The sequence below is a fragment of the Neopsephotus bourkii genome, unplaced genomic scaffold (assembly GCF_033783945.1).
Source record: "Neopsephotus bourkii isolate Nb327-2 ecotype Australia unplaced genomic scaffold, CSIRO-AGI_Nbou_v1 NB_690, whole genome shotgun sequence".
Classification (NCBI taxonomy): domain Eukaryota; kingdom Metazoa; phylum Chordata; class Aves; order Psittaciformes; family Psittacidae; genus Neopsephotus; species Neopsephotus bourkii.
In genome coordinates, this window is record NW_026901189.1 from 2,679,128 (window position 1) to 2,702,258 (window position 23,131).

A 23,131-nucleotide genomic window follows, 5' to 3' on the forward strand; every position below is an offset into this window, starting at 1 on the left:
AGCCGGCTGTGCCCATAGAGCGCTGCTCACCGGTCACCCCGAGCACAGCGAAGCCATCACTGGAGACGACGCGCGCTCCCGCCGGCCTGTCCCTGCCCCTGCCCCACCCCCGAGCCCTCCCGCCCGCCAGGCCCCGCCCCTTCTCCTCAGGCACTGCCCGCTCGCCCCGCCCGGGTTGGCTCCTGCCGCTGCCCGTAGGCCGCGTGACGCCGCGCGTCGCCGCTCCCTCTGATTGGCTGATTCAATAGTCGCGGGCTACTTGAACGGCGAGAGCGGCGGCCCGCCGCGAGTCTTGGTGGTTGCTTCGGTTTCTCCTGGTTGTTCTCTTCCTCCTGCGGCCATGTTGGCGGGGCAGGAGAACCAGGAGAACGTTCCTCCAGGCGCCAAAGCGCCGCAGCCAGCCGCCGGCGGCACCCGCGTGGTGCTGGGGCTGCTGAGGAGCGCCCAGCAGCGGCCCGGGCTCCTGCCGCAGGTGAGTGGGGCAGCGGGTGTGGGCGAGCGCGGTACGGGGTGAGATGAGCTGGGGCGGCGGAGGGTGTCAGCGCTGGACCGGGCTCTCTACGGTGCTGATGGGCCGCTCTCCACACAGGCGGGGCGGCGCGGCGGCGAGAGCCATGGCGCGGCGGCGGGGCGGCTGGGTGGTGGGCAGCAGCCCTTCGCCATCCATGTGGACGAGCCGGATGGGGAGCAGCAGCAGCGGCGACGGGGTAGCCCGGCGACCCGAAAAGAAGAGACCTCGCTGGGTCTTCGTGCGGCTGTCTGCGCCCTCGGGGAGCGGCGGCCTCTGGCACCCCTGGGCAACGCCATGGAGCTGAGCTTCGGTATGTGCCAACAGTTCCCCCCCACCATCCTGAGGCTCCGGCAGCCCAGAGCACCACCTGCCCAAGGATCGGCTGGCGTCCCTCCGGGAGTGCGGTGCTGGCCTGGCCTCCTGATGTGGGCCTGTGGGCCTCGTCCCGTTTGCTCCTATTGCAGTGCCCGAGACCGCAGGGCCTTTTCCCGGACAGCTTGGGGGCGAGCGGGTTCCTACGCAGGTGTGATCTCGGAAGGCGTCTCCAGAGCAAACTGGAGACTGTAGGGGACAGAGACTGGTTTGGTTCGACCCAGAAGATCCCTTTCCGGTTCCTAAAACTAGTTTTCTTTGAGCATGCCATTACAATAAAGCAGTTTTTCAATCAACAGGGTAGTTCCCTCTGCTGTGAGAGAGTGGTCTTATGGGCCCCCTTTTAATATGGCTTTTTTATCTTCTGCTTAGATTCTCCAAGTATTATGGATATTTCAATAACCTCAGAAGCAGAAGAGAAAAAAACAAATGTTAATAATATACCAGACTATATCAGCGATATCCATGCATACCTTAGAGAAATGGAGGTGAGCTGCTCTATTTATTTGTGTACAGGTTACGGGGGAGAGATTTGAGGCTGAGAAATGGATGTAAACATTAATTACTACTACAGTGACTGAATTAAAAGTTGCTAGAAATGGAGGAATAAGTTGCTGTGTCCACTTGTATGAATATGAGATTGGTTTCTTGTGATCAAATTGATTGATTGTGCCATGAACTGAAGTTGGAAAGCCAGATTATGGAAATGTAATATACTGAGCCTAATATTATCCTTGATTACTTCTGGTCTGCTTAAATTGTGGTAAATAGATCTTAAACAGTTGTTTCCCTACCAGCACGTAGTCCAAACTCAATCTTACCTGTCTTCTAAACCTGCAGGTGAAGTGCAAGCCTAGAATGGGTTACATGAAGAAGCAACCTGATATTACAAACAACATGCGGGCCATTCTTGTGGACTGGCTGGTGGAAGTTGGAGAAGAATACAAATTGCAGAATGAAACCCTGCACTTAGCTGTAAATTACATTGATAGGTTTCTTTCTTCCATGTCTGTTTTGAGAGGAAAACTTCAGCTTGTGGGTACAGCGGCTATGCTGCTTGCATCGTAAGTGAGATTGCTGAATTTAAAATTCCACCTACTGGCCTTGTACAGATTGAATCCTTTGGCTATGGCATGTCTGGCTACGGGCACCAGAAATACTATAGCCATGGGAGGGCTTCACACTAGAAGACAAACTGGGAGTTGTCCACCTAAAAGCTGGGTAATTTATATGAAACTTTTCAAGCAAGGTTCTAGGGTGTCTTTGTAGATGGCCCTCAGGTGAGGATTCATCATTTCTAGGTGCAGCAGCAGGCAGCTTCTGAACAGTTACTTGTGCATGTTTCGCATGCACAAGGCATGTGAAAGAAAGTTTTGCTTACACCGAATGTTAGTTTCATGGGTTGTTGTGGAATTTCTGTAACTGAGTGCCAGATTGCTTAGTGCTAACATAACAGGCTACTGTAGCTCTGTAATTCTGCTGATTCAAGAGCTATAGAACCAAGTGCAGCAAACTTGTTCAGTAATAGTGCCCAGCTACTTCACAGGTCAGAATTCAAAGTAGGATGCTGGCTTTTGTTATGTGTTGCTACTTATCTGGCTTTCTAGTATTTGATTATTTGCTCATAACTACTTCTCCTGGCAGGAAGTTTGAAGAAATCTACCCTCCTGAAGTAGCGGAGTTTGTCTACATCACAGATGACACCTACACCAAGAAGCAGGTTCTAAGAATGGAGCACTTAATTTTGAAGGTTTTGTCATTTGACTTGGCAGCTCCAACAATCATCCAGTTCCTCACTCAGTATTTCCTACATGAGCAGACAAATCCTAAAGTGGAGAGCCTATCAATGGTAAGTAAGAATTACTAGCTTGACCTGTATGACTACAAAGTTTACAAGCTCTGTTCCCTAGTCCCAGTAGAAATGCTGAAGGATTCTCCAGCCCAGGCTTCCCTGCCTCCTCCTTTTAAATGTGTAGTCTCTGGGAGAGCTCTGGAGAGCTTGTACAGTTTTATATATGCTTCTCCAGCAGTGGTGCTACATCACTGGAAATTAATGCTTCTGTCACCATGCACTGTTTGAAATGCTCCATTCCTGTCACAGGCTTATACTTGCCCAGCTCCAGCATGCCCACTTAATCAGAGCAGGCAGAGATTCAACTTTAATTTGGGGTTTGTTTCACTGCTAGATGTTTCTTTCTTTATCTCAAGCTGCCACACCTACCCACCTACTTTGGCAAAAAAGGACTTGTGCTTTGGTTTCCCCTTCAGTAAGCAGTGAGCTTTAAATCCAGAGGCTGGTTTCTTAAGCACAGCACAGGTAACATTTTGGCTACAGTTATATTAAATCCTAATTCTGTGGCCAGTACCAGAGCTCCCAGATAGAAGCCTTTGTCTCACTGTGTGAAGGTCAAGCCTGACTACAATTTGCCTTCTGGATTAAAAAATAACCTCTACATATAAAATCTGGTATTGAAAAAATACAGGTTGGGAATGCTTTTTTGACAGTAGCCAACAGTCAATGCTAAAAGAGAAAGTAAGTGGACACTAGTAAAAGTTGTGCCCCATCTAATAGCAGGATTGGAAGCTTAAGTGAGGGTTCTAGTGCAACTATTTAAAGTCCCTTCTACTTCCTTTTGGAAGCAGATGATTCCCCTTACTCTCATTTCCCTTGCAGTACCTTGGAGAGCTGAGTCTAATTGATGCTGATCCTTACCTGAAATACTTGCCATCAGTTATTGCTGCTGCAGCGTTTCATCTAGCAGGCTATACTATCACTGGACAAACTTGGGTATGTAACACTGAACTCGAGTCACCACACACCTTTATGTGTGTCTAGTGTATTGGTAGGTTCTGAATGCTGGGGCTTGGGCTGCAGGAATCGCTGCCCCTCTGCACTCTCTGGCTGTTAATTCTGGATTGCTATTTGTGGTAATTGAAAAATGGGAGGCACATACACCGCTTGGAAGAGGCATCTATTGATGCACTCCATTCTGTTGATCATTCTCAAAGCTGTAAGCAGCTTGCTTGTGATGAGGAAGTGGGTGATAAGAAAGCTGAAGGAGGCGAGGAATACTTGTTTACAAGATGATAGTTTTCAGGATTACTTTACATGAACTGCTAAAAATCTGATCAATGAGTATTAAACTACTTAATGCTTGAGAAAACAGTGCTCTGGAACAACAGTTTCACAAGCAAGTTAAATCTTCACCAGTGGCTGTTGGTGTAAGTGAGCAGAAACATTAAAAGGTTTCTTTCCTTTTTCCATCAGCCTGAATCCTTGTGCAAAGTAACAGGCTACTCCCTCGAGGACATCAAGCCTTGCCTCCTGGACCTACACAAGACCTACCTCAAAGCAGCACAGCACACACAACAGTCCATAAGGGAAAAGTACAAGAGTACAAAGTGAGTATCTGTAGAGATGTGTGATGAGTTGGTATGTATACCCAAGTTATCCTAGCACATAACTGCTTAATGGAGGGGAGGAGAGGGGTTGGGTGTTATCTTGAGTCTTGAGACTCAACTAACCAAATCTATTAAGTCAGCAAGATGGTGACAAGACTCCTCAGGTTTTTGCAGTGTTCTGTTGAGCAGTACTTCATGTTCAGCAGGGCTGCTATCACTACCCAAATGGTAGAAACTGGAGCAATTTTCTTGATGTTCCCACAGTTGGTAGGCAGGAGATGGTACCTAATGCATCTAAAAACCTGTGTCACCATTGAAGCTGACAAGCCCCAAATGTTTCCTGCCTTGTGAGCAATGTGCTTTGCTGCAGTACTTAGCTATTCTGTATGTCAGAGAGCACTTGAGCAAGATGACATCCTGCATCTTTCTTTTCCCCTTTTCTAGGTACCATGGAGTATCGCTTATTGACCCACCAGAGACACTAAACGTATTGTAATAATCAAAAGACTGTTCTTACTATGTATATTACAAGAAAAGAATGTACAGTTTTAAATATGGCTCAAAATTGCAGATGTGATCACTCGGAATATTAATACAGGTTTTCATGAGCCTTAACTAAAGTTAGCTTTACATGTTTTTAATGTAAATCTTTTGTACATGCAGTCTTGTTAAAATATTTAGCTGGGGTTTTATACAAACATTCCTTTCAAGCACAGAATTAACCATGCAAAGTCTGACCAAATGAAGTCTGAGACAGCTTATGTGATTATAGACTAAACATTAATATTAGCAGTGCCTCATAAGAGTAGGGCTTTGCCTCCTTCCAGGTAAGAATGACTTGGACTCCACAGCAGTATTTGTAGCTTTTTTTGTATAGTGTCTAGTTTAAACTGAGACTTAGTATAGGTTCCAGAACGTGGTTTAATGGCTGTAATACTGGAAGAAACTGTATACCTACAAGGAGAAAACATTGCTGGAATTGACTCTGGTGAGACACTTTAGGATGTGCTAGCCACTGGAAGTTTTTATTGCTGTGTAATGTAATGTCAGATTTCCATCAGGTTAAAGTTTGAATGCTTTGCTGGAGGGGACTGCACAGCTAGAACTGCTACATCAGGTCATACTTATTTCTTCCAGTAGAAAATGGTCTTGTAATAGGTATTTTTGAGTCAAACTGTAAAACTAATAGTAATTTAAACTCATGGAGTTCCCACTGCTATATTAGCTGTCCTGAAAGCCCATTAATATCTATTAAAATTAGTCATTGGTCTGCTTACTGAGTGCCTCTTTAGGGGCAGTGGAGGGATTAAACTGCAAGAGGGTGAAGTACTGCTCCATGCCTTCAAGAGGAGGGGATGTTCTGGTGTGGATGGGCTGTGTATGGAATGGTACCAATTCTGTACACTTCTCTTGCTTGGAAAGGAATGTTCCCCTGTGGCATGCAGCAAAAATGTAGGCCAACTGGTCTTATTTTTCCTTAGTTTTGGAACTGTTACAGGAGCAAACTAGCATCTAATTGGCATTACATCGAGTGGATGTTCACCTTCAACCCATGTAAATGGAGTGGTGCTCCCCTGTACGTGCTGTTCTTTGTGTGTAAAGCAATGAGTACATGTAAGTGGGTTAACTGAGCCACTTCCAGGTTTCCTAATAAACCTTTTTTTACATATGATGTTAATGGTCTTACCAATAACTTGAAGCCAGTGAGGGGTAATACTATCATCTTAAATTGGCATTCATTTTTTTAAGTTTTTTTCAAGGGCTGCCCTGTGAAACCTGTGCCCCTTCAACTTGAAATTGATTCTACACTGTCTGGACACCCAGCAGGTGCTGGGATAAACTCTTCACAGTTGCTGAACAGCTGTTATGGTATAAGCTATTGAAAAGAAACATTAAACAATTGTAATTTCTGTCAAAGCTGAGAAGCACGTGTTACAGTGAGCTAACTTGCACATCGCAACTAAAAATTTGCTGTTCTGCCCCTACCCCTGTGCTGCAGTCTAAGCCCTCCACAAACCAGCTCTATTACAAAACTGACCCAAGCGATGGTAGCTTTCCTGGTCCCAATAAAAGAATGCAGCAGAAGCTGCCTTTTTTGGCCAACCTGAGATTTTAAAGATGCACTTTGACTTTTAGAATGTTCTAACATTTAATGAACATGTTTCATTGGTCTATCATGTTTTCCAATAGCCTTTCAGTTTAATTTCAGTACGTTGCCACTGAAAGGCTAAAACTAGTTGGAAGAAAAACGTGCAGTAGATCCTGTGTGGTGCTCCATGTTAGAAATGCTGTACCCTTGCAGGAAATGGAGTCTGTATACGCAGGAATGTGCTTGCCACAGTTTGTGAACTTGGAAGGGCAACTCAGAATACTGGCTGCCGCCCATTATGCTTTGAAGATGACAGAGCACAGCACTCTTCATGGGCAACCACTGGGTTCTTCCTTCCCCTCCCTTTTTTTTGTGGCATATTACTGGAAACTTTCCAAGAGCACTGACAAATATGAACATGGGAAGAGGAGTAATTTATAGGAAGCTAATCAATTCTTTTCCCCAGAAAAGAGTAGTAGCAGTACTTAAATGACAGGACCCAAGTGGTTTATTGTATTTATTACTGCTTAATGAAATGCCTCCTTGCTCCATTTTCGATGGAAGCTGTTCTGTTACTTTTTCCATAGCCCAAAGAAATGTCCTCGTTCTTGAGCTCTGTTTTCAGGTATACCACTAAGACTTCAGCCTAAAGGCTTCAGACACGGGCTGGTGCCCCTGCCCCCCTCGTTACTGACATCTCTTGCAGCTGCAGCAAGCACCATCCTCGCTCACCCTCTAATTTTGTGAAGTTAATATAGACTGATTCCAGCTCTGGCTCTTAAACTTTCAATAAAATACCCCAGCTTGTACTGTACTACTGTTTTGCTTATCCAGTTTAACTCCTCCTACTCCCTCCAATGTAAAGCCTCTAAGCAATGTACGTACGGTATGAGATGTGTGTGAAGAGAAACAGCAGTACGAAGAAGTTTAAGGTCTCATGGCAGTACAGAAGTAACAAGAAACGGAACCTTCCCTTATTCCTATACTGCCAACAGCAACTCTGGGTTGGAAGAAGCAACATGAGGAAGATGTAGGGGTTTAGTCCTGGTTTAGCTCCTGGAGAAACGGGGCTTTCTAGTTTTGTCCCTTTTTGGAAGAGCGCAAATGGAATAAAGCTCTACTTGGCCAGGAAGCATTCTTTTTTATTTGTTTAAATTAAATTCTAAACCTGATTTAGGGAATGTAACATCTGCACCAGTGACTCAGCACGTTTCTATGTCATGAAATGCTAATGTCACACGTAAAATAGGCCTACTTGTGCACGTTCCCAGCTGGACTTGATTTTTGAACAAGACTCAGACATGTTGGAAACTTCCTTGTCTCTTTGGTTTGCACAACTTAGATCCAGAGCAGAATTCTTTGAACAGAGCTCAAGAAGCATTCTTGTCTGTTGCATGTAATATTTAATTAAATTTTCTAAGAAACTCCATTGCTGAAGTATGATTTGCTTCTCTATGAGGGCTTTGTGGAAGTTTGATGTTACTTTGTTAAGTACATGCATTTGTTGGGTTTTTTTTGTTGTTGTTTTTGCTTTGTTTTTTGTAATACGAAGCAGTGAAAGATAAGGAGTGACATGACATGGGCATTTAGGACTTAGCCAAGGCATACCATTTGTACCTTGAAGAACACTCCGAAGTATCACAGTATGTTAGAGATTGGAAGGGACCTCAAAAGATCATCTAGTCCAATCCCCCTGCCGGAGCAGGAACACCTAGATAAGGTTACACAGGAACGTGTCCAGGCGGGTTTTGAATGCCTCCAGAGAAGGAGATTCCACAACCTCCCTGGGCAGCCTGTTCCAGTGTTCCGTCACCCTCACTGAGAAGAAGTTTCTTCTCAAGTTTAAGTGGAACCTCTTGTGTTCCAGTTTGTACCCATTTCCCCTTGTCCTATCATTGTTTGCCACTGAGAAGAGCCTGGCTCCATCCTCGTGACACTCCCCCTTTATATATTTATATACACTAATAAGGTCACCCCTCAATCTCCTCCAAACTATAGAGACCCAGCTCCCTCAGTCTTTCCTCATAAGGGAGATGCTCCACTCCCTTAATCATCTTAGTTGCCCTGCGCTGGACTCTCTCCAGCAGGTCCCTGTCCTTAAACTGAGGGGCCCAGAACTGGACACAATATTCCAGATGAGGTCTCACCAGGGCCGAGTAGAGGGGAAGGAGGACCTCTCTCGACCTACTAACCACCCCCCTTCTAATACACCCCAGGATGCCATTGGCCTTCTTGGCCACAAGGGCACAGTGTCGGCTCATGGTCACCCTGTCGTCCACCAGGACCCCCAGGTCCCTCTCCCCTACACTGCTCTCTAACAGGTCGTTCCCCAGCCTATACTGGAACCTGGGGTTGTTCCTGCCCAGATGCAGGACTCTACACTTTCCCTTGTTATATTTCATCAAGTTATTCCCCGCCCAGCTCTCCAGCCTGTCCAGGTCCCTCTGGATGGCAGCACAGCCTTCTGGCGTGTCGGCCACCCCTCCCAGCTTAGTGTCATCAGCAAACTTGCTGATAGTGCACTCAATTCCCTCATCTAAATCGTTGATGAATATATTAAATAATACTGGTCCCAGTACCGACCCTTGAGGCACTCCACTAGATACAGGCCTCCAACTAGACTCCGCCCCATAGACTACAACTCTCTGGCTTCTCTCCTTCAGCCAGTTCACAGTCCACCTCACTACCCGATCATCCAGACCACACTTCCTCAATTTAGCCGCAAGGATGCTGTGGGAGACCGTGTCAAACGCTTTGCTGAAGTCAAGGTAGACCACATCCACCGCTCTGCCATCATCCATCCACCGTGTTATTTCCTCATAAAAGGCTACGAGATTGGTCAAGCATGACTTCCCCTTGGTGAAGCCATGTTGACTGCCCCTCATAACCCTCTTATCCTTGATATGCCTTAAGATGGCACCAAGGATAAGGTATGGAACGCTTCCAAGGGCTGACAATAGCTATCAATCCCATGGGGAATTTTAACTACGAATCTGACTATTTTAAGAAAAAATGAAAGCACAGCTCAAGAACAAAACCCTGTGGCTGCACGGCAATGACAAAAGGCAACCGTTCAGAAAGAGTGAAAATGCCCAGGTAGCCGGGCTGCCTGTGAGGAACTGTTAAACTATTTTTTTACCAAACTAGGGAGATCTGAGATCATGGGATGGTGTTGCTATGATGAAAAAAAAAAAATGGGTTGAATGATCATGGAATGGAAATGTAATGAGGGAAGTCTGACAGGAAACAGGGAGGCAAAGCAGGGCTCTGTGGTGGATTATGGCCATTTTATCTCCATTTCAGTCCACGGCTAAGGCACCTTGGTGTTGTATTTGGGATGGAATGACTTTGGCAATGGGGGCAAAGGGAAAGAAGAGTAGTTGGTGGCGAGAAAAGGAAAAGGGAGTGCCTTGGTAGAAGTGTGAAAAGGCATCTAATTGTAATGGCACGGCTATGGCGATCCAGGCTACTAGTCCTCCTTTAGCTGCTGCTTTGAAACACGGCTGTTTGCGTAGGGGCCCGAGGAATGACCTCAACTTGACTGAGGCATGCGCTCCCCAAAGAGGACCGCTTCTTAGTTGCAAAGAAATCTGCACTGCGCAGCCCAGGCCACTTAGTGCTGACGGTGGGTGATGGGACCTGGACAACTCATTTCCCTCCTAGGTGGTAAAGGGAGAGAAATAACGTGAGGCATGCCGACTCCAAGTCCAAGGTGGAAAAGAACTCCTTTTAGGGCAGCATTAGAAACTTGAACTTTCGGCTGGAGTGCAAGTTGGTTGGGCTTCGGAGTCTTTGCTGACTGCCTTAGCAACACAGGAGAAGAGGGAATGCATCTCTCAGCTAACGGGACAAGTAGAAAGGCTAGCAAATGCAAGCAGAAAAGGCTTGAAGGACCTGACAGTGAGAGGCAACTTCTTCAGGGGCGGCTTTACAAAGCAGAAGTGCTTTGGAGATGCTCCTAGTGGAAGCGCATGGGCTTTGTGCCTACGTGAAAGATAGAATTGATCGGAGTTGGGCACACGGGCTGGGGGGGGGGGGGGGGTGGTGGTGCTCGCGGGGCCGGGGCGCGTCAGTCACCACTCGCTGCCGTGAGCCGGTGGGGCTGTGGGGCTGGGCCGGGGCGCGGCGCGTCGGGGGAGACCTAAACGCGTCGCTGGAGGGGTCCTAGTGGCCTACGGCGGCACCACCCTGAATGCGCCCGATCCCGTCAGCTCTCGGAAGCTAAGCTGGGTAGGGCTCGGTTAGTCCAAGGATGGGACAGCTGCCTTGGCCTCGGCTCCGGCCGCGCAAGGGAGGCCACGATCTGCGGAAGGCCGCGTGCTGTAGGCTTTTGCCAGGCCGTGCCGGACCCCTTTTTTTTTACCTTGTGGGGCTGCTGCGGCGAGGCGAGGCGAGGCGAGGGGTGCTGCGGGGCGGGGCTCGCCGCAGGGCGGGCCTGCGTCACAATCCTGCCGGTGCCGTGGGCCGCTGGGCTCGGAACGCGGGGCGGGAGTGTGGCGGAGAGCGCTGTGCTCCCCCCCCCCCCCCCCCCAGGGGCACGGAGAAGGCCCGAGCTCGTCTCATCTCGGAAGCTAAGCAGGGTCGGGCTCGGTCAGTGCCTGTCCGGCAGATCTCCTGCCGCTCCCGGCTGCTGGAGCCTTTTGCCAGGCGCGGGAGCGGCCCCCTTTTTCTCGGCGGACGGGGGTGCGGGTGGGCAGTTGCAGGAGGAGGGGCAGGTCCGCACAAGGGGGGCGCGCGTGCCACCTTGCTGGGAGCCTCGCACGCCCAACTACTAATCCCAGCGGGAGGGTTTAGAGGGAGGGAAAGCATGCAGACAAAGCAGGAAGAATGTCCCCGTGGAGCAGAAGCATGAGCAGCCCTTTCAAAGAGACACGCAGGATCAGGCCAAACGCTAGAAAGAGCAAAACTGGCATCCGCAAAACGTGCAACAGGTTCGAAAACCACTCCGCTTATAAAGACAACATTTCAAAAGGGAATCCTGAAACCGGGAATGGAAGCGGGAGGCTCTCGGCAAGTAGCTTTCTCACAAGTACCTCGGCAAAACGGGGATGGGTCCATTTTGGTTGGGGCTGACGCTTTTGCAGGGTGGCCAGAAGTCTCTGCCTGTCGGAGCAGTCAAGCGAAAAAAGTCCTTAAGTGGCTGTTGCAGGAACTTCTGCCAAGAATTGGGGTGCCTATCGGAATATCTTGGGCTACAGGTCCACACTGCATTGCAGAATTGGTTAGTAGAGGGCGTTAGTAAAAGGCTGGGAATGACCTGGGACTTCCGTACGCCTCAGAGGCCGCAATGGAGTGGAAAAGTCGAAAGAACGAATCAACCTTTGAAAAGGCAGATTAGTAAAATAGGTGAGGAAAGCAATTCAAAATGGCCTCCGGCCCGCCCGCTGGCCCTTTTGCCATCGAGAGAGCTGAGTCACAAGCATGGGAGCACTAGAGTAGGGTGAAGAAAGCCCCACGGTGGTGGAAAATTATCCAGAGGGATGTGATAAGATGTCCAGATTGACTCAGAAATTGCTCTAATTTTGTGTATCCTTTTCAAGCCTGTGGAGAACGGAGATTGCTTTGGATGGTAGTGGGAGCCAATTTTGTGGTAAAAATGGAACCAGAGGGAGAAGTCGTAAGACATGGAAATCTCTTGAAATGGGGATGGACTTCTGCTGCAATTCCAGACCTCAGTGTTGACAATGAGATGGCAAGCGATCAGGAGGAAAGAAATGAGAAAGGCAAATAGAAGCAGTGTTTTTTTTTTCCTGTTTCTATCTGCCAAGAAAAACCCAGGATGAAAATTTGGTGTTAGCATTAATGAGTTTGGCAGTCTGCAGAACATGTCACAAATGACTGCTTGTTCACCAATTCCAAGAGCAGTGCCTGAACTAAAAAATAATTAAAAAAATTTAAAAAGCTTTTTCCTGGCATTAAACCGAAGCCATAAATCCTTTTTACCACCTGAACTGTAACTGGGTGCAGCTCACTACATAAACGGCACAGGCAGCTTTGTTAAGAATAGCAACACATCTTACCTCTGCCGTTCACACTGTCGATCTCAAATGAGCGAGTTTACTGGTGTAGCTGGGTGCTAACTGTGGAATTTCACTTTCATGCTTTTTATTTATGTATTTAAAGGTGTGTACAATTTTATAACATATACACAAAAGCAGAACTACATATGGATTGGGAGGATGTAGAATTATCTACAGAACTAAGTTCGGTAACAACAAACCAAATTATGAATTATACAGCATTTCTGAAGGAAGGATGACGGCTCTAATGAGCAGCTCTCTTCTTTTTTCTCCTTTTGATAAATGCTTTCTTACTTGTATTTCCTTGTTTCAGGTTGGTCTGTGCTCTATGAGGAAACAACACTTTTATCACAGAAATGTACTGAATGGTTTTACTTCAAGAAAACACAGGCTGATCGCCTGTAACAGGGCAACCATCCACCATGCTCAGTGCAAAACACAATACAAGGGTTTCTATGGCTAGCGCAGAGCTACTGTAATCAATCTCACTTCTGGGACATAAAACTTAAAATGCAGTACAAGCGCAAAATTAATTTAAGAGGTAGTAGGATATCTGCAGGATATCCTCTACAGAGCAGCTCCTGCAACTCCAGTTTTATGCTCTCACTCCCTTTGGAACCATTAGTTATATAAGCATTTAATCTGGCTGCAGGGCAGCCAGGATGAGGATAACTGGCTTCCTGGGACAGGAGCAAACTAGCCTGGATTTAGAATTCCTCACTCTCTCCTATCTTTGTAGTCCCCCCGATCAACTGAAACCTTTCTTGGCCTTGCCAAATCCTATACTCCCTGAAAATACTCCTTATGAACCTTTTTCCCCTCCCAATTTCAAATAATGGTCACCTTGTTTTCTTTGGTAGTTCCTGTGGTTGTAGAATGACAACTTCTTCCTCTTCACTGTCCGACAACAGAATAGGTTCATCTAAAACAAATCAACCAACCACAAACCTGTGATCATTTTTGTACAAACTTCTGTAACAAGTAACAAGTGCACTGTCCTGGGTTCAGCTGTTAACAGTTATTTTTCTCCTTTTTAGTAGCTGGTGCAGTGCTGTGTTTTGGCTTTAGTCTGAGAACAACGCTGATAACACACTGCTGTTTTAGCTGTTACTAAGTACTGCTTACCCCGATCAAGGACTTTTCAATCTCATGCTCTGACAACGAAGAGGGGCATGGGAAGACGGGAGGAAGCAGAGAGAGAACACCTTATGCAAACTAGCCAAAGGGGATATTCCTGCCAAAGCACATCATGCCCAGTATATAAACTGGAGACCATCACCTGGAAGGCCCAGATCGCTGCTCACATCAGGCTGGGTATTGGTCAGCAGGTAGTGAGCAACTTGTGTTGAGGGGTTTCTTTTTGTTTGCCCCTTTTAGTTCTATATTCTCTCCCTTGGTACTTCCCTTATTATTATTAGTGGTAGTAGTAGTAGTTTTGTATTATACTTTAGCCATTGGACTGTTCTTATCTCAACCCGTGGTGTTTACATTTGTTTGATTCTTCTCCCCATCCCTCAGGAAGCTGGGAGGGATAAAGGTGGGGAGTGAGCAAGTGGCTGCATGGTTCTGAGCTACCAGCTGGTCTTAAACCATGACAAAGGTTTTTCAAGAAACATTCAGTGTGGTTACAGTTCAATTTGGAGCCTTCCATATACTACAGAAATCGGTATTTACTTTGAAGAAAACAACTGACCTGGTTAAGTGAAAGTAGCAGATGTGTCACTCAGGTGGAAAGTGGCTACAACGGTTCTCCTTCCTTACTAAGGACTTCTTTCACATTTTAATCCTAGACTGTTAGTAAAATGATATAAGAAGCACATGTGATAACAAGATAAACGCTTACCTGTCTTAGTTTCCTCCATCATAGTTGTATCCTCTGTTTCCATTTTCTGGCATTCAAAGGCAGTAGCATCACCTTCACCTTCCTCTTCTGCTGCTTCTTCCCTCTCCGATTCTTCAAAGTCTCCCCAGGAGTTCTCTATTCCTTCCCCAATTTGGGCTGTCCCAGGTGTGTACAATACTGGATTGGCAAAACTGAACTAGTTAAGAAAAATCTCTGTGTTTGCTGGTAAACTTGACATATTCTGAGAGCAACCCACTTGTTTTTTTCAAGCTGTAGCTTTTCTCCCCAGGGCAGAACATCCTTAAAGGAGAAGTGAGAGAGAGTACAACTTTTCCAGTTACTGTAACAAGTGATCACTTCAGACGTTAGTGTTGCATTTTAGGCTAAGAATGAAGCTACCTACAATTAGAACCAAACCCAGTGTGCTGTTGACGTTTCCTCTGAAGGCTGTTAGGCTGCCTAACCTCTGAGGAATCTTGGATGTGTGTTTAGTTTCTAGTGCTAATGCAGGGGACGGGAAGCCTGGCCTCCCCCTGAATAATACAACAGAAAAGATACACTTCTGAAGGAGGGTCAGCTTTAGTGATAATTTCTTCTGCTTGTTCTTCCACATTGTTAGTATCCACAGCAGCACTCTCCATTTTGAAGGCAGTGATCTTTTGATCCGGTATAGATTCTGCAAAGCCAAATTTGCCACCTTCTTTCCTAGTCATTCAAAGACATTAATTTTTTTCAGGATGTTGCACACTTAAAAATGCTTTCTCTTTTCAAGCTCAAATATACACTTGCTACTTAAAACAAATACAAGTGAAAGCAATCAGATGTTCAAACTACAGGCTGACTTTTTAGTATGTTTCTTAAAAAACACCCATTTCCCTTCCTTCCCAAAACACTCACCTAACTTTCTGGTCATTCTCCAATGCTTTTTGAATGAGTTCTGTTATTTCTGCAACCTTAACAGCTGCTATTTTACTGCATCTCAGAACCTGTTTGTTATACATATAACAACAGTTTACTATCATGAAAGCAAAATGTTTTTTAACTAAAAGTGTAGAACATCATTGGAGTCACAAACACTTGAAATAAAAGACAGCATCCTAGTAGGAGGGACTTGGATATACTATGAGTTGATGCAGAAGGTTAACGTAACAGCCTCCAGCTATTCATGAGAGTGCAGTCTGAACTGATTTACAGACTCCCACAGGGGAAAAAAATCTGACCCAACAATCTGCATGATACACAGTACTATGCTCTTCTACTAGGACTAAAAATCTGTATTTTTTTTCCAATTGAATCAGAGAGGTAATTGATTTCTTAGCTTCCAAATGTGAAGGATACTTCAATATCAAGATTACAGCACAGGAACTAGTTTATATACAAGAGAGACTGGCCAAGGCAAAGATTTACCTGATCCTTTACTAGCACAATCCCTCCACTAGAGTCGATAGTACAAATTTCTTGATGTTTATTCATGGCAATTACAAGGAGACCATCCATTACACGTTCCTCACGTTCACTTGGATCCACTAATAAATAGGTCCTATAATCAAGTTTTTAAAGATAAGGCAACAGTAAAAGCTTGAGGCAAGTTACTACCCTTAAAACAATTAAACAAAGGAATTGGTTTATGTATTAGAAATTATAGGTATACCCCCTCACCCCCCCAAAAAAAAATTTCTGTCATGTCTATCACTTCAGAAAGTGTTTTAAGAAACTGGCTTGTCGATGTAAATATTTTTAGGACTCTTCTATGTTTAAAATTCAATTCTGCAGAATAAGTTGTTTCTGTCAAAAGACTGAAAAATCTTACCCTTGCTGGAAGAAGGCAAAGCTGACACAAATAGGCATGTGGTGGATACTCAAGGGGACAGGATCACGTTCCTCAGGAGTATACTTCAAAAAGAGTTTGCCCAGAAGATAATTACTTACAAAACACACCTAATTTTCAAATCACATACTGTACAAAGACATTTTAAAAAATAAGAAAAAACAAACAAAAATGCCAACAAATGTTTTGTCATATAAATATTTCAAAAATTCTTTCTATGCTTTTTGTGCAGTTCTTACCCTTTACTACCCACACAGGTAAATACAGCATCTTCATCATCTTATACCTGGTTGAAATACTGTAAAATACTTGATCTTTTACAATCAATATTCCCATAAACTGATATTGCTAAAATTCTGTATTCAGCAGGCTTCCTCACTACCCTCACAATTCTGGAACAGCAACATATCTATCCTAAAACTTACGTACCTTGGAGTTTATCTGCTTACCCAAACATCTAATTCTCCCTTTTAGAAACGAAGAGCTACCTGAGATGCCACATGTAAACCAGTATAACTTACCACAGTTACTTCCTCTCCTTGCACAGACACATCTGGTCTGCGAAAATGACACAGAGCTACAATCCCTGCTATGCTGGCAGCATCAATAATGTTACCGTCATGATTTAACAGGTGCATGTCCAGGCGAATTTGCCAAACCTGAGAAGAAACCATACATAACTGGTTGGTCGTGTGTGACAGGATTCTATAGGAGTTACTGTTTTTCCAAATAATTTCATTTTCTGAACCATAAGAACCACCATCACATGTTCTTCAGATCTTTGTTTAAGAAGATGAAGGATTTGAGCAAACTGGTCTAGTGTGAGGTATCCCTGCCCATGGCAGGGGGGTTGGAATGATCTGATCTTTAAGGTCCCTTGCAACCCAAACAATTCTATGACTCTATGATTTCAGTATATTCCAAGATAACCAGTGTGCCAGATTTAATTATGACAAAATATGTAACACTTAAGCATAAGTTAAACTTCATTCTGCATAGAAAATATTTGAGTGTGCAGGCTCCCAACTACTTCAGAAAGCCTATGTAGACACGTCAGTAGAAAATGCCTGTAAAGTCAGATGTGTGGATCCTCACATTAACCTACAATAGGAATTTCTATCTTTCAAAACAAGGACCATCTAAAAAAAAAAAAAAAGAGTATATGCACCTTTTAGTTTAAACCCACTTGAAATTCATGGGTTTTCATACCTTTTCACCAGCAACAACGCAGAGAGATTCAGTATCTATACATCTGGAATTTCTCAGGCATCGCTCTATTTGTCTGTTTAGTTTCACCAGTAAGTCAGACTGCCTGTCAAAACAAAATTAACCCCAACCAAGTATGATTACACTCTATACTTTCTTGTATCATAGAATCATAGAATAGTTAGAGTTGGAAAGGACCTTAAGATCATCTAGTTCCAACCCCCTTGCCATGGGCAACCATGCCAGTGGCTCTTCTGTCACACCTGCCTAGGCTCTTTAAGAGAGCTACATACCTGCCAGGCTCAAGACCAGGTGCGGCCATCGGTGAGAGCTCAAGATTAACAAAAAGTATACCTTCTGTCGGCCTATTTGGCTTGGGGGGAACAAGTTCACATGATACTTGTGCAAGAACCCTGCAAAGGTAAATAAACCACTAAGTCACAGAAGTTAGCTGGGAAAAAAACCCTATCACTAGAAACAAACTATATACTTTGAAAAAGCATGCAGTTAGGGTTTTAGTTTGTATTTCTCACTCCCGTCAGTTTCTTGTTTAATGCCTGTCATACATATTTAAACTCTGGTCAATAACTCATAGCAGGAAATGTAGGAATCGAAACATTTTACTGTCTCTGAGGATTAAAAATAGACTCAAACACATGACAATCTACTCCTAAACGCTTATGTAAGCGCATGTTATTCCACTTCCCCACATACAAAAAAGGCAGTTTGATTCGCAGAACACATAACATGAAATCGGCAACTAAAAGGATGAAAAACTATAATAATTTTGTCTTATATATACTATTTTTAAACTACAACCATCACAGCAAGCCCATCCCTTCCCTCTTCCTTCCCCCCCCCCCCCCCCCCCGGCCTTTAAGCTCTGTTTACTGCGATCTCTCTCGGCAGGCTTTCGGACACTTCACATTGAACGCCACGGAGATTTTGCCTCCACACGTTCGGAAACACAACGCCCAAATGCCTTCCCCTCCCTCAGGCGGTATGCTGTGCCCTCTCGCAGCCCCGCTCACAACCTTGTCTTGCCCAGCTCCACGATGCAGCAGCCATATTCGGTGCCGAAGGAGATGCGCACGTTCCGGTAGTCGTAGCACTGCCGCCCGTCCAGGCGCTGCGGGCCCAGAGACACACACACACCAGGTTAACACGCCACCCCCCTGCGGTTCGAGGAGCCGGAGGGGCAGCGCCAGCCTCCCGCGGGGTGGGGAAGGGGAGGCCGTGGCCGCTGCAGGGGCTGGGGGAAGGGGAGGCCGGGACCGCACCTTCCCCTCCTCGATGGCGCGCAGGAGGAAGCGTCGCTCGCAGTTCGAGACCGGCGACGGCTTCATGGCGAACCTCGAGTCGCGCGACGCGGTTTCGTCATCACCGCGCGGCGGCCGCGATGGGCGGTGCGTGAGGTGTACGGGAAGCAGCTCGCCTTTCCCTTCCCGCCTGGGGAGCTGGCAGCCGGCCGTGGGAGGTGGCAGCGCCGAAACGGTGGGCACAGGGGCCTCCTGCTGCATCTCAGGGGCCACCCTTAGGTGGCCCGCGGTCCGAAGGCCAGCGGCCCAGAACGCGGGCTGAAATCGGGGATTTTCGCACGTCTTCAGTGGCCGAAGGGGCTGAGGCCGTGAGGGGTCGTGCCGAGGTGCGATCGTCATGGAAGCTGTCAGAAATTAACAAACGCACCCGCATCCCAGGCATTTTGAGAGGTTAACGCTGTCGTAGGGCCCAGTCTTCAAGATGTGCGTGCTCCTTGAGTCCCTAGGAAACGGCCAGGGTGGTGGTTGGAGCAAGGCAGGCAGTGCTGTAGGCTAAAAGGGAGAAAAAGCTTCAAATCCGTTAGGAGAACATCCTTTCCTGTTGGTCTGAGGCGGTGTCTGTAAGTAGAAACTCAAGTCCTTTACAAGGGGCGTGTACGCTTAGTTTGAGTTCAGTGATTCAGAGAAATCTCCAGGAACTCGCCAACAAAGTTTTCGAGCTGACAAGCAGGTATTCTTTATTGTGGCGCTCGGAGACACGGGGGATAGCTCCTCCTAGTGTGTCTCATCCAAGCATCAATCAGGCTGTGATTACATTGTCCTTATACATACATACTTACTAGATTACATACATCATACTTCTGGAGAATGCCTCCTGCATGCACACTAAAATGTGGCAGTGGGCTTTGGGACCCCTGGTCGTTGTTTCTTCATCACTTGGTTTTAGGATCTTTGTCTTATCAGTAACCACCAGGGGGTTCTGACAACTTAGTCATTTCCTTTTCTCTATACTTGCTAACAAAGCGTAACATCCTTGAATTTACTTATTTACAACCCTATTCTTCAGTCAACCCCATTTTTCAATCCACCCTATTCTTCTATCAACCCCATTCTTCAATCCCCCCTTTTTCTTGTCCTATTGCAAATTCTTTTGGAACTGAGTTATATACAAGAGCAGATACTGGTCAATGCAATCTCGCATGTGTGGCTCCTGAAGACTCAACTCACCATATCTCCTCTGGCTCTGGTGCTTTCTTGACTCTTGAATAGTGTATCCAAGCAGGTTGTTCTTTTATCTTCACTGCTGTAAAGGTAGTCAGTAATACCTGGTATGGTCCACTCCACTCCTCTTGTAGGGGATCACCTGCAAAATTCTTAATATAAACCCAATCTCATGACTTAAAAAGGGTAAACAGAATAATCTAAACCTCTGGCCCTGGTCCCTAACACTCTGAGATTTATTTCTTCTGTTTTCCCAAGTTTACCAAGAACTGTTGAAGGTGTCCTCCTACTTCTTGAAGGTTCTCTCCTTTAAATTGAGATTGATATGGCCTTCCATATAGAATCTCAAATGGGCTAATTCCCTCCTTTGACCGAGGTTTTGTTCTGATTCTCAATAAAGCCAATGGTAATGCTTGATACCAATACAACTTAGCCTCTTGACAGATCTTCCCAAGCTGTTGTTTAATTAAGTGGTTCATTTTTTCCACTTACCCACTGGCCTGAGGCCTGTACGGAACATGCAGTTGCCAATCTATTTCCAGTTTCTTGCTGATTTCTTGTAATGATTTTGCACTGAAATGTGTACCGTGGTCAGAGGAGATAGTGGCCGATACCCCAAAATGAGGTATTATTTCATTTAATAGCACCTTAATCACTTGTCTTGCATTATTTGGCTTGCAAAGGAATGCTTCTGGCCACCTTGCAAAAGTATCTGTCAATACCAACAAATATCGATAACCTCCTTTCCTAGGTAATTTAGAAAAATCTATTTGCCACTGTTATCCTGGATAATTCGCTTTTCCAGTTGTCCCTACCTGATTCCTGTTTTCAATCTTAGGGTTATTTTTCAGACATAGTTGACATTGTTTTGTCACTAATTGCACTATGGTATATAAATTTCTTCCTATGATCTGTTTGTTTAAATGTTTATACAAGGCGTTACTTCCCCAATGAGTTTTGTTATGTTCTTCTTGTATCAACTTCCATAATTGATTATAGGGGAATCACTACTCGCCCATCAGGTCTTTTTATCCAACCCTTTTCATTTTCCTGTCCTTCCAAGTCTTCAATTAGTTTCATATCTTCTTTAGAGTACCTAAGTTTATTTTGCTCAATTGCCAGTTTACCTTCAGGAATTAACAACTCTTTCTGTTTCTGCTGCCTGTTTAACCTCACAATCAGCCAAATTATTTCCAGTCTCTGGATCAATTACTTTTTTGATGTTCTTTACAATGTATGATAGCCACTTCACTAGGTACTTGTACAGCTTCTAACAATCGCAACATTTACGTTGCATGTTTAATTTGTCTTCCCTGGGTATTTAAAGGTCTTTCCAAATTGCTCCCGGTGCATGAACTACACCAAAGGCATATTTGGAATCAGTCCGTATGTTTATCTGCTTGTCCTTTGCCAACTCCAAGGCTCTAGTCAGGGCCATTATTTCTGCCTTTTGTGCTGAGGTGTTAGAGGGTAATGGTTTAGCTTCTATTACTCTTGAAGTTGTAGTTACAGCATATTCTGTTCTTCATTTACCATCTTTAATTTGGAATGTATAAGAATTTATGCACACCAATCTTTTTTTCCCAATTTATATTTTAATGGTCTCAGAAAGAATGTTTTTTCCCAGCAGCCAGTAGCTCCCACAACTGTAACAAATTCTTTTCCAACCGGATTTAAATTTTGATTTACTACCGAATAAATTGCCCCTGTATCTATCAGGAATTCTTTCTCTTTTTTTTCCTTCCCCTGGCTTTAATTTAACCAGTGGATCTGCTAGGATAGATTCCCCAGGTTCCTGTCAATCTAACTTTAGTTCAGTCACTGGTGTTTCCTATTTCTGTTGAGGACAGTCTCGCTTCCAGTGTCTGAATTCCTTGCATTTTAGACACTGATTAGGTTCTACATTGAGAGAAAAATTTGCTCTCTCCCCTTTATTGAACATTCCTCATCTGCCTCTAACTACTATTCCTCTTCCTCTGCCCTGTCCTCTGCTTCCCCGCACAGGTCCCTGTGTGCCCTAAAGCAGCTACTGTAGCAGTTGCTATAGTTCTTCCTAGCTTTTTCTCTTTTATCTGTTCCTGATTTCTATAAACTTTCCATGCCTCAGCTCCTAATTTTTCTATATTTCGACTGTCAGGTCCTGATGATTTCTGAAGCTTTCTTCTAATATCTTCTGTTGTATGTCCTAGAAATAAGTTAGTGATTTGTATTTCCCTTCAGTAGAAGAAGGGTCTAAGGTAGTATATTTTCGCATTGCTTCTCTTAATTTGTCTAGGAATTCGGTAGGTGTTTCTTTTGGTCCTTGTTTTATTTCAGATAGAACCGACCAATTTACGGCTTTTGGTATTGCATTTTCTAGCCCAAATTTATTCAGATTCTGGTATCTCTTTAAAGCAGCATAAACTGCCAGGTCATCGTAGTCCCAGTCTGGTACAGTCAAAAGAACATGTTCTTCCATTCTTCTTGCTAATGTACCAGTGATTATTTGGGCATTAACCTGAGCACAAGCTGTTTTTATCACCAGTTGCTTTTCAGTTTCAGTTAATGCATCTAATATTAAGTCTATATCTCTCCAATCAGGATTCTGACTTTTGACAATCAATTTGAATTGTTTTGCTACTCCTCTTGGATTGTTTTGATAATTTTTCACAATCTGTTTCCAAGCATCTAAGTTTCCCACTGAAAAGTTTACTCTTATTCTGGTTTGTCCCTCTGGTCCCATTGCTTTCCCTAAAGGTGCCTGTGTCACATGTCCTGTTTTACTATGGACACGAGCAGTGATTGAGGTACCTTTAAATTCTTTTCTGCTATTACCATTACTGTTCATTCCTTCCTCTTCATCAGAATCAGGAGGACTTGCAGCAGGCATTTATTGGACTTTGCGGGTTTTGTGTCACAAATGTCAGGGAGACATAATCTATCCCATTTTCCTCCCTTTTTCTCATTTTCAGACACATTTCACCTATGTCACATCCTGAACAACATCTTTCTAATTTGGGTTTCAGTCTTTTTCTATCCTTTTCTAAAGCTAGAATCAGAGGAGCAGGTGGCACTCTATTTATTCCACGTTCTTTCTGCTACTCTGTATAACTTCTCAATGTGAAAAACATATCTGCATATATCACTTCATCCCATTTTCCTTGCCACCTTAAAAATAACATTAATTGCAACCTCTTGCACTAAGAGTGCCTGTCCCACTGTCCAGAGCTCTTCTGTATCCAACTTCACAACAAAAGACATTCATCATTTTGTTTAATTAGTGATGAGAGTCAGAAGTAAGCTAAAGACTAAAAGATCAGCCATATGAATCCTCTTGGGAAGACGTGAACAAGGAAACTGCAGGGCTCAAGAAATACAAGATGTGACCATTAGCAGTAAAT

At 44.8% G+C, this 23,131-nt stretch overlaps 2 protein-coding genes across 2 annotated transcripts; one reads left to right on the top strand and one right to left on the bottom strand.

Annotated features, from left to right (window-relative positions):
- The first annotated feature begins 334 nt into the window (after positions 1-334).
- On the top strand, positions 335-5,957 carry CCNA2 (cyclin A2). Its single transcript, XM_061353726.1, has 8 exons — positions 335-472; positions 590-821; positions 1,256-1,371; positions 1,724-1,947; positions 2,528-2,732; positions 3,558-3,671; positions 4,152-4,285; positions 4,730-5,957. Exons 1-8 carry the CDS (start codon positions 341-343, stop codon positions 4,779-4,781), a joined length of 1,209 nt encoding a protein of 402 aa, XP_061209710.1. The 5' UTR covers positions 335-340; the 3' UTR covers positions 4,782-5,957.
- Positions 5,958-12,459: 6,502 nt separating this feature from the next.
- Positions 12,460-18,630, bottom strand: EXOSC9 (exosome component 9). Its single transcript, XM_061353637.1, has 12 exons — positions 18,552-18,630; positions 18,306-18,400; positions 17,565-17,684; positions 17,275-17,377; positions 16,587-16,724; positions 16,048-16,130; positions 15,645-15,777; positions 15,135-15,223; positions 14,796-14,942; positions 14,238-14,428; positions 13,238-13,316; positions 12,460-12,720 (listed from the first exon to the last, which is right to left on the bottom strand). Exons 1-12 carry the CDS (start codon positions 18,615-18,617, stop codon positions 12,639-12,641), a joined length of 1,326 nt encoding a protein of 441 aa, XP_061209621.1. The 5' UTR covers positions 18,618-18,630; the 3' UTR covers positions 12,460-12,638.
- Between the last annotated feature and the right edge of the window lie 4,501 nt (positions 18,631-23,131).

Excerpts from the sequence above, each read along its gene's own strand:
- EXOSC9 (XM_061353637.1), bottom strand. The coding sequence starts at position 18,617 with ATGAAGCCGTCGCCGGTCTCGAACTGCGAGCGACGCTTCCTCCTGCGC. Across the intron at positions 17,378-17,564 it reads CCTGGTCTTGAGCCTGGCAG|GCAGTCTGACTTACTGGTGA; the intron begins GTATGTAGCTCT and ends TTGTTTTGACAG. Across the intron at positions 12,721-13,237 it reads GAACTACCAAAGAAAACAAG|AGCACAGACCAACCTGAAAC; the intron begins GTGACCATTATT and ends GTTTCCTCATAG.
- CCNA2 (XM_061353726.1), top strand. The coding sequence starts at position 341 with ATGTTGGCGGGGCAGGAGAACCAGGAGAACGTTCCTCCAGGCGCCAAA. Across the intron at positions 473-589 it reads GGCCCGGGCTCCTGCCGCAG|GCGGGGCGGCGCGGCGGCGA; the intron begins GTGAGTGGGGCA and ends CTCTCCACACAG. Across the intron at positions 3,672-4,151 it reads CTATCACTGGACAAACTTGG|CCTGAATCCTTGTGCAAAGT; the intron begins GTATGTAACACT and ends TTTTTCCATCAG.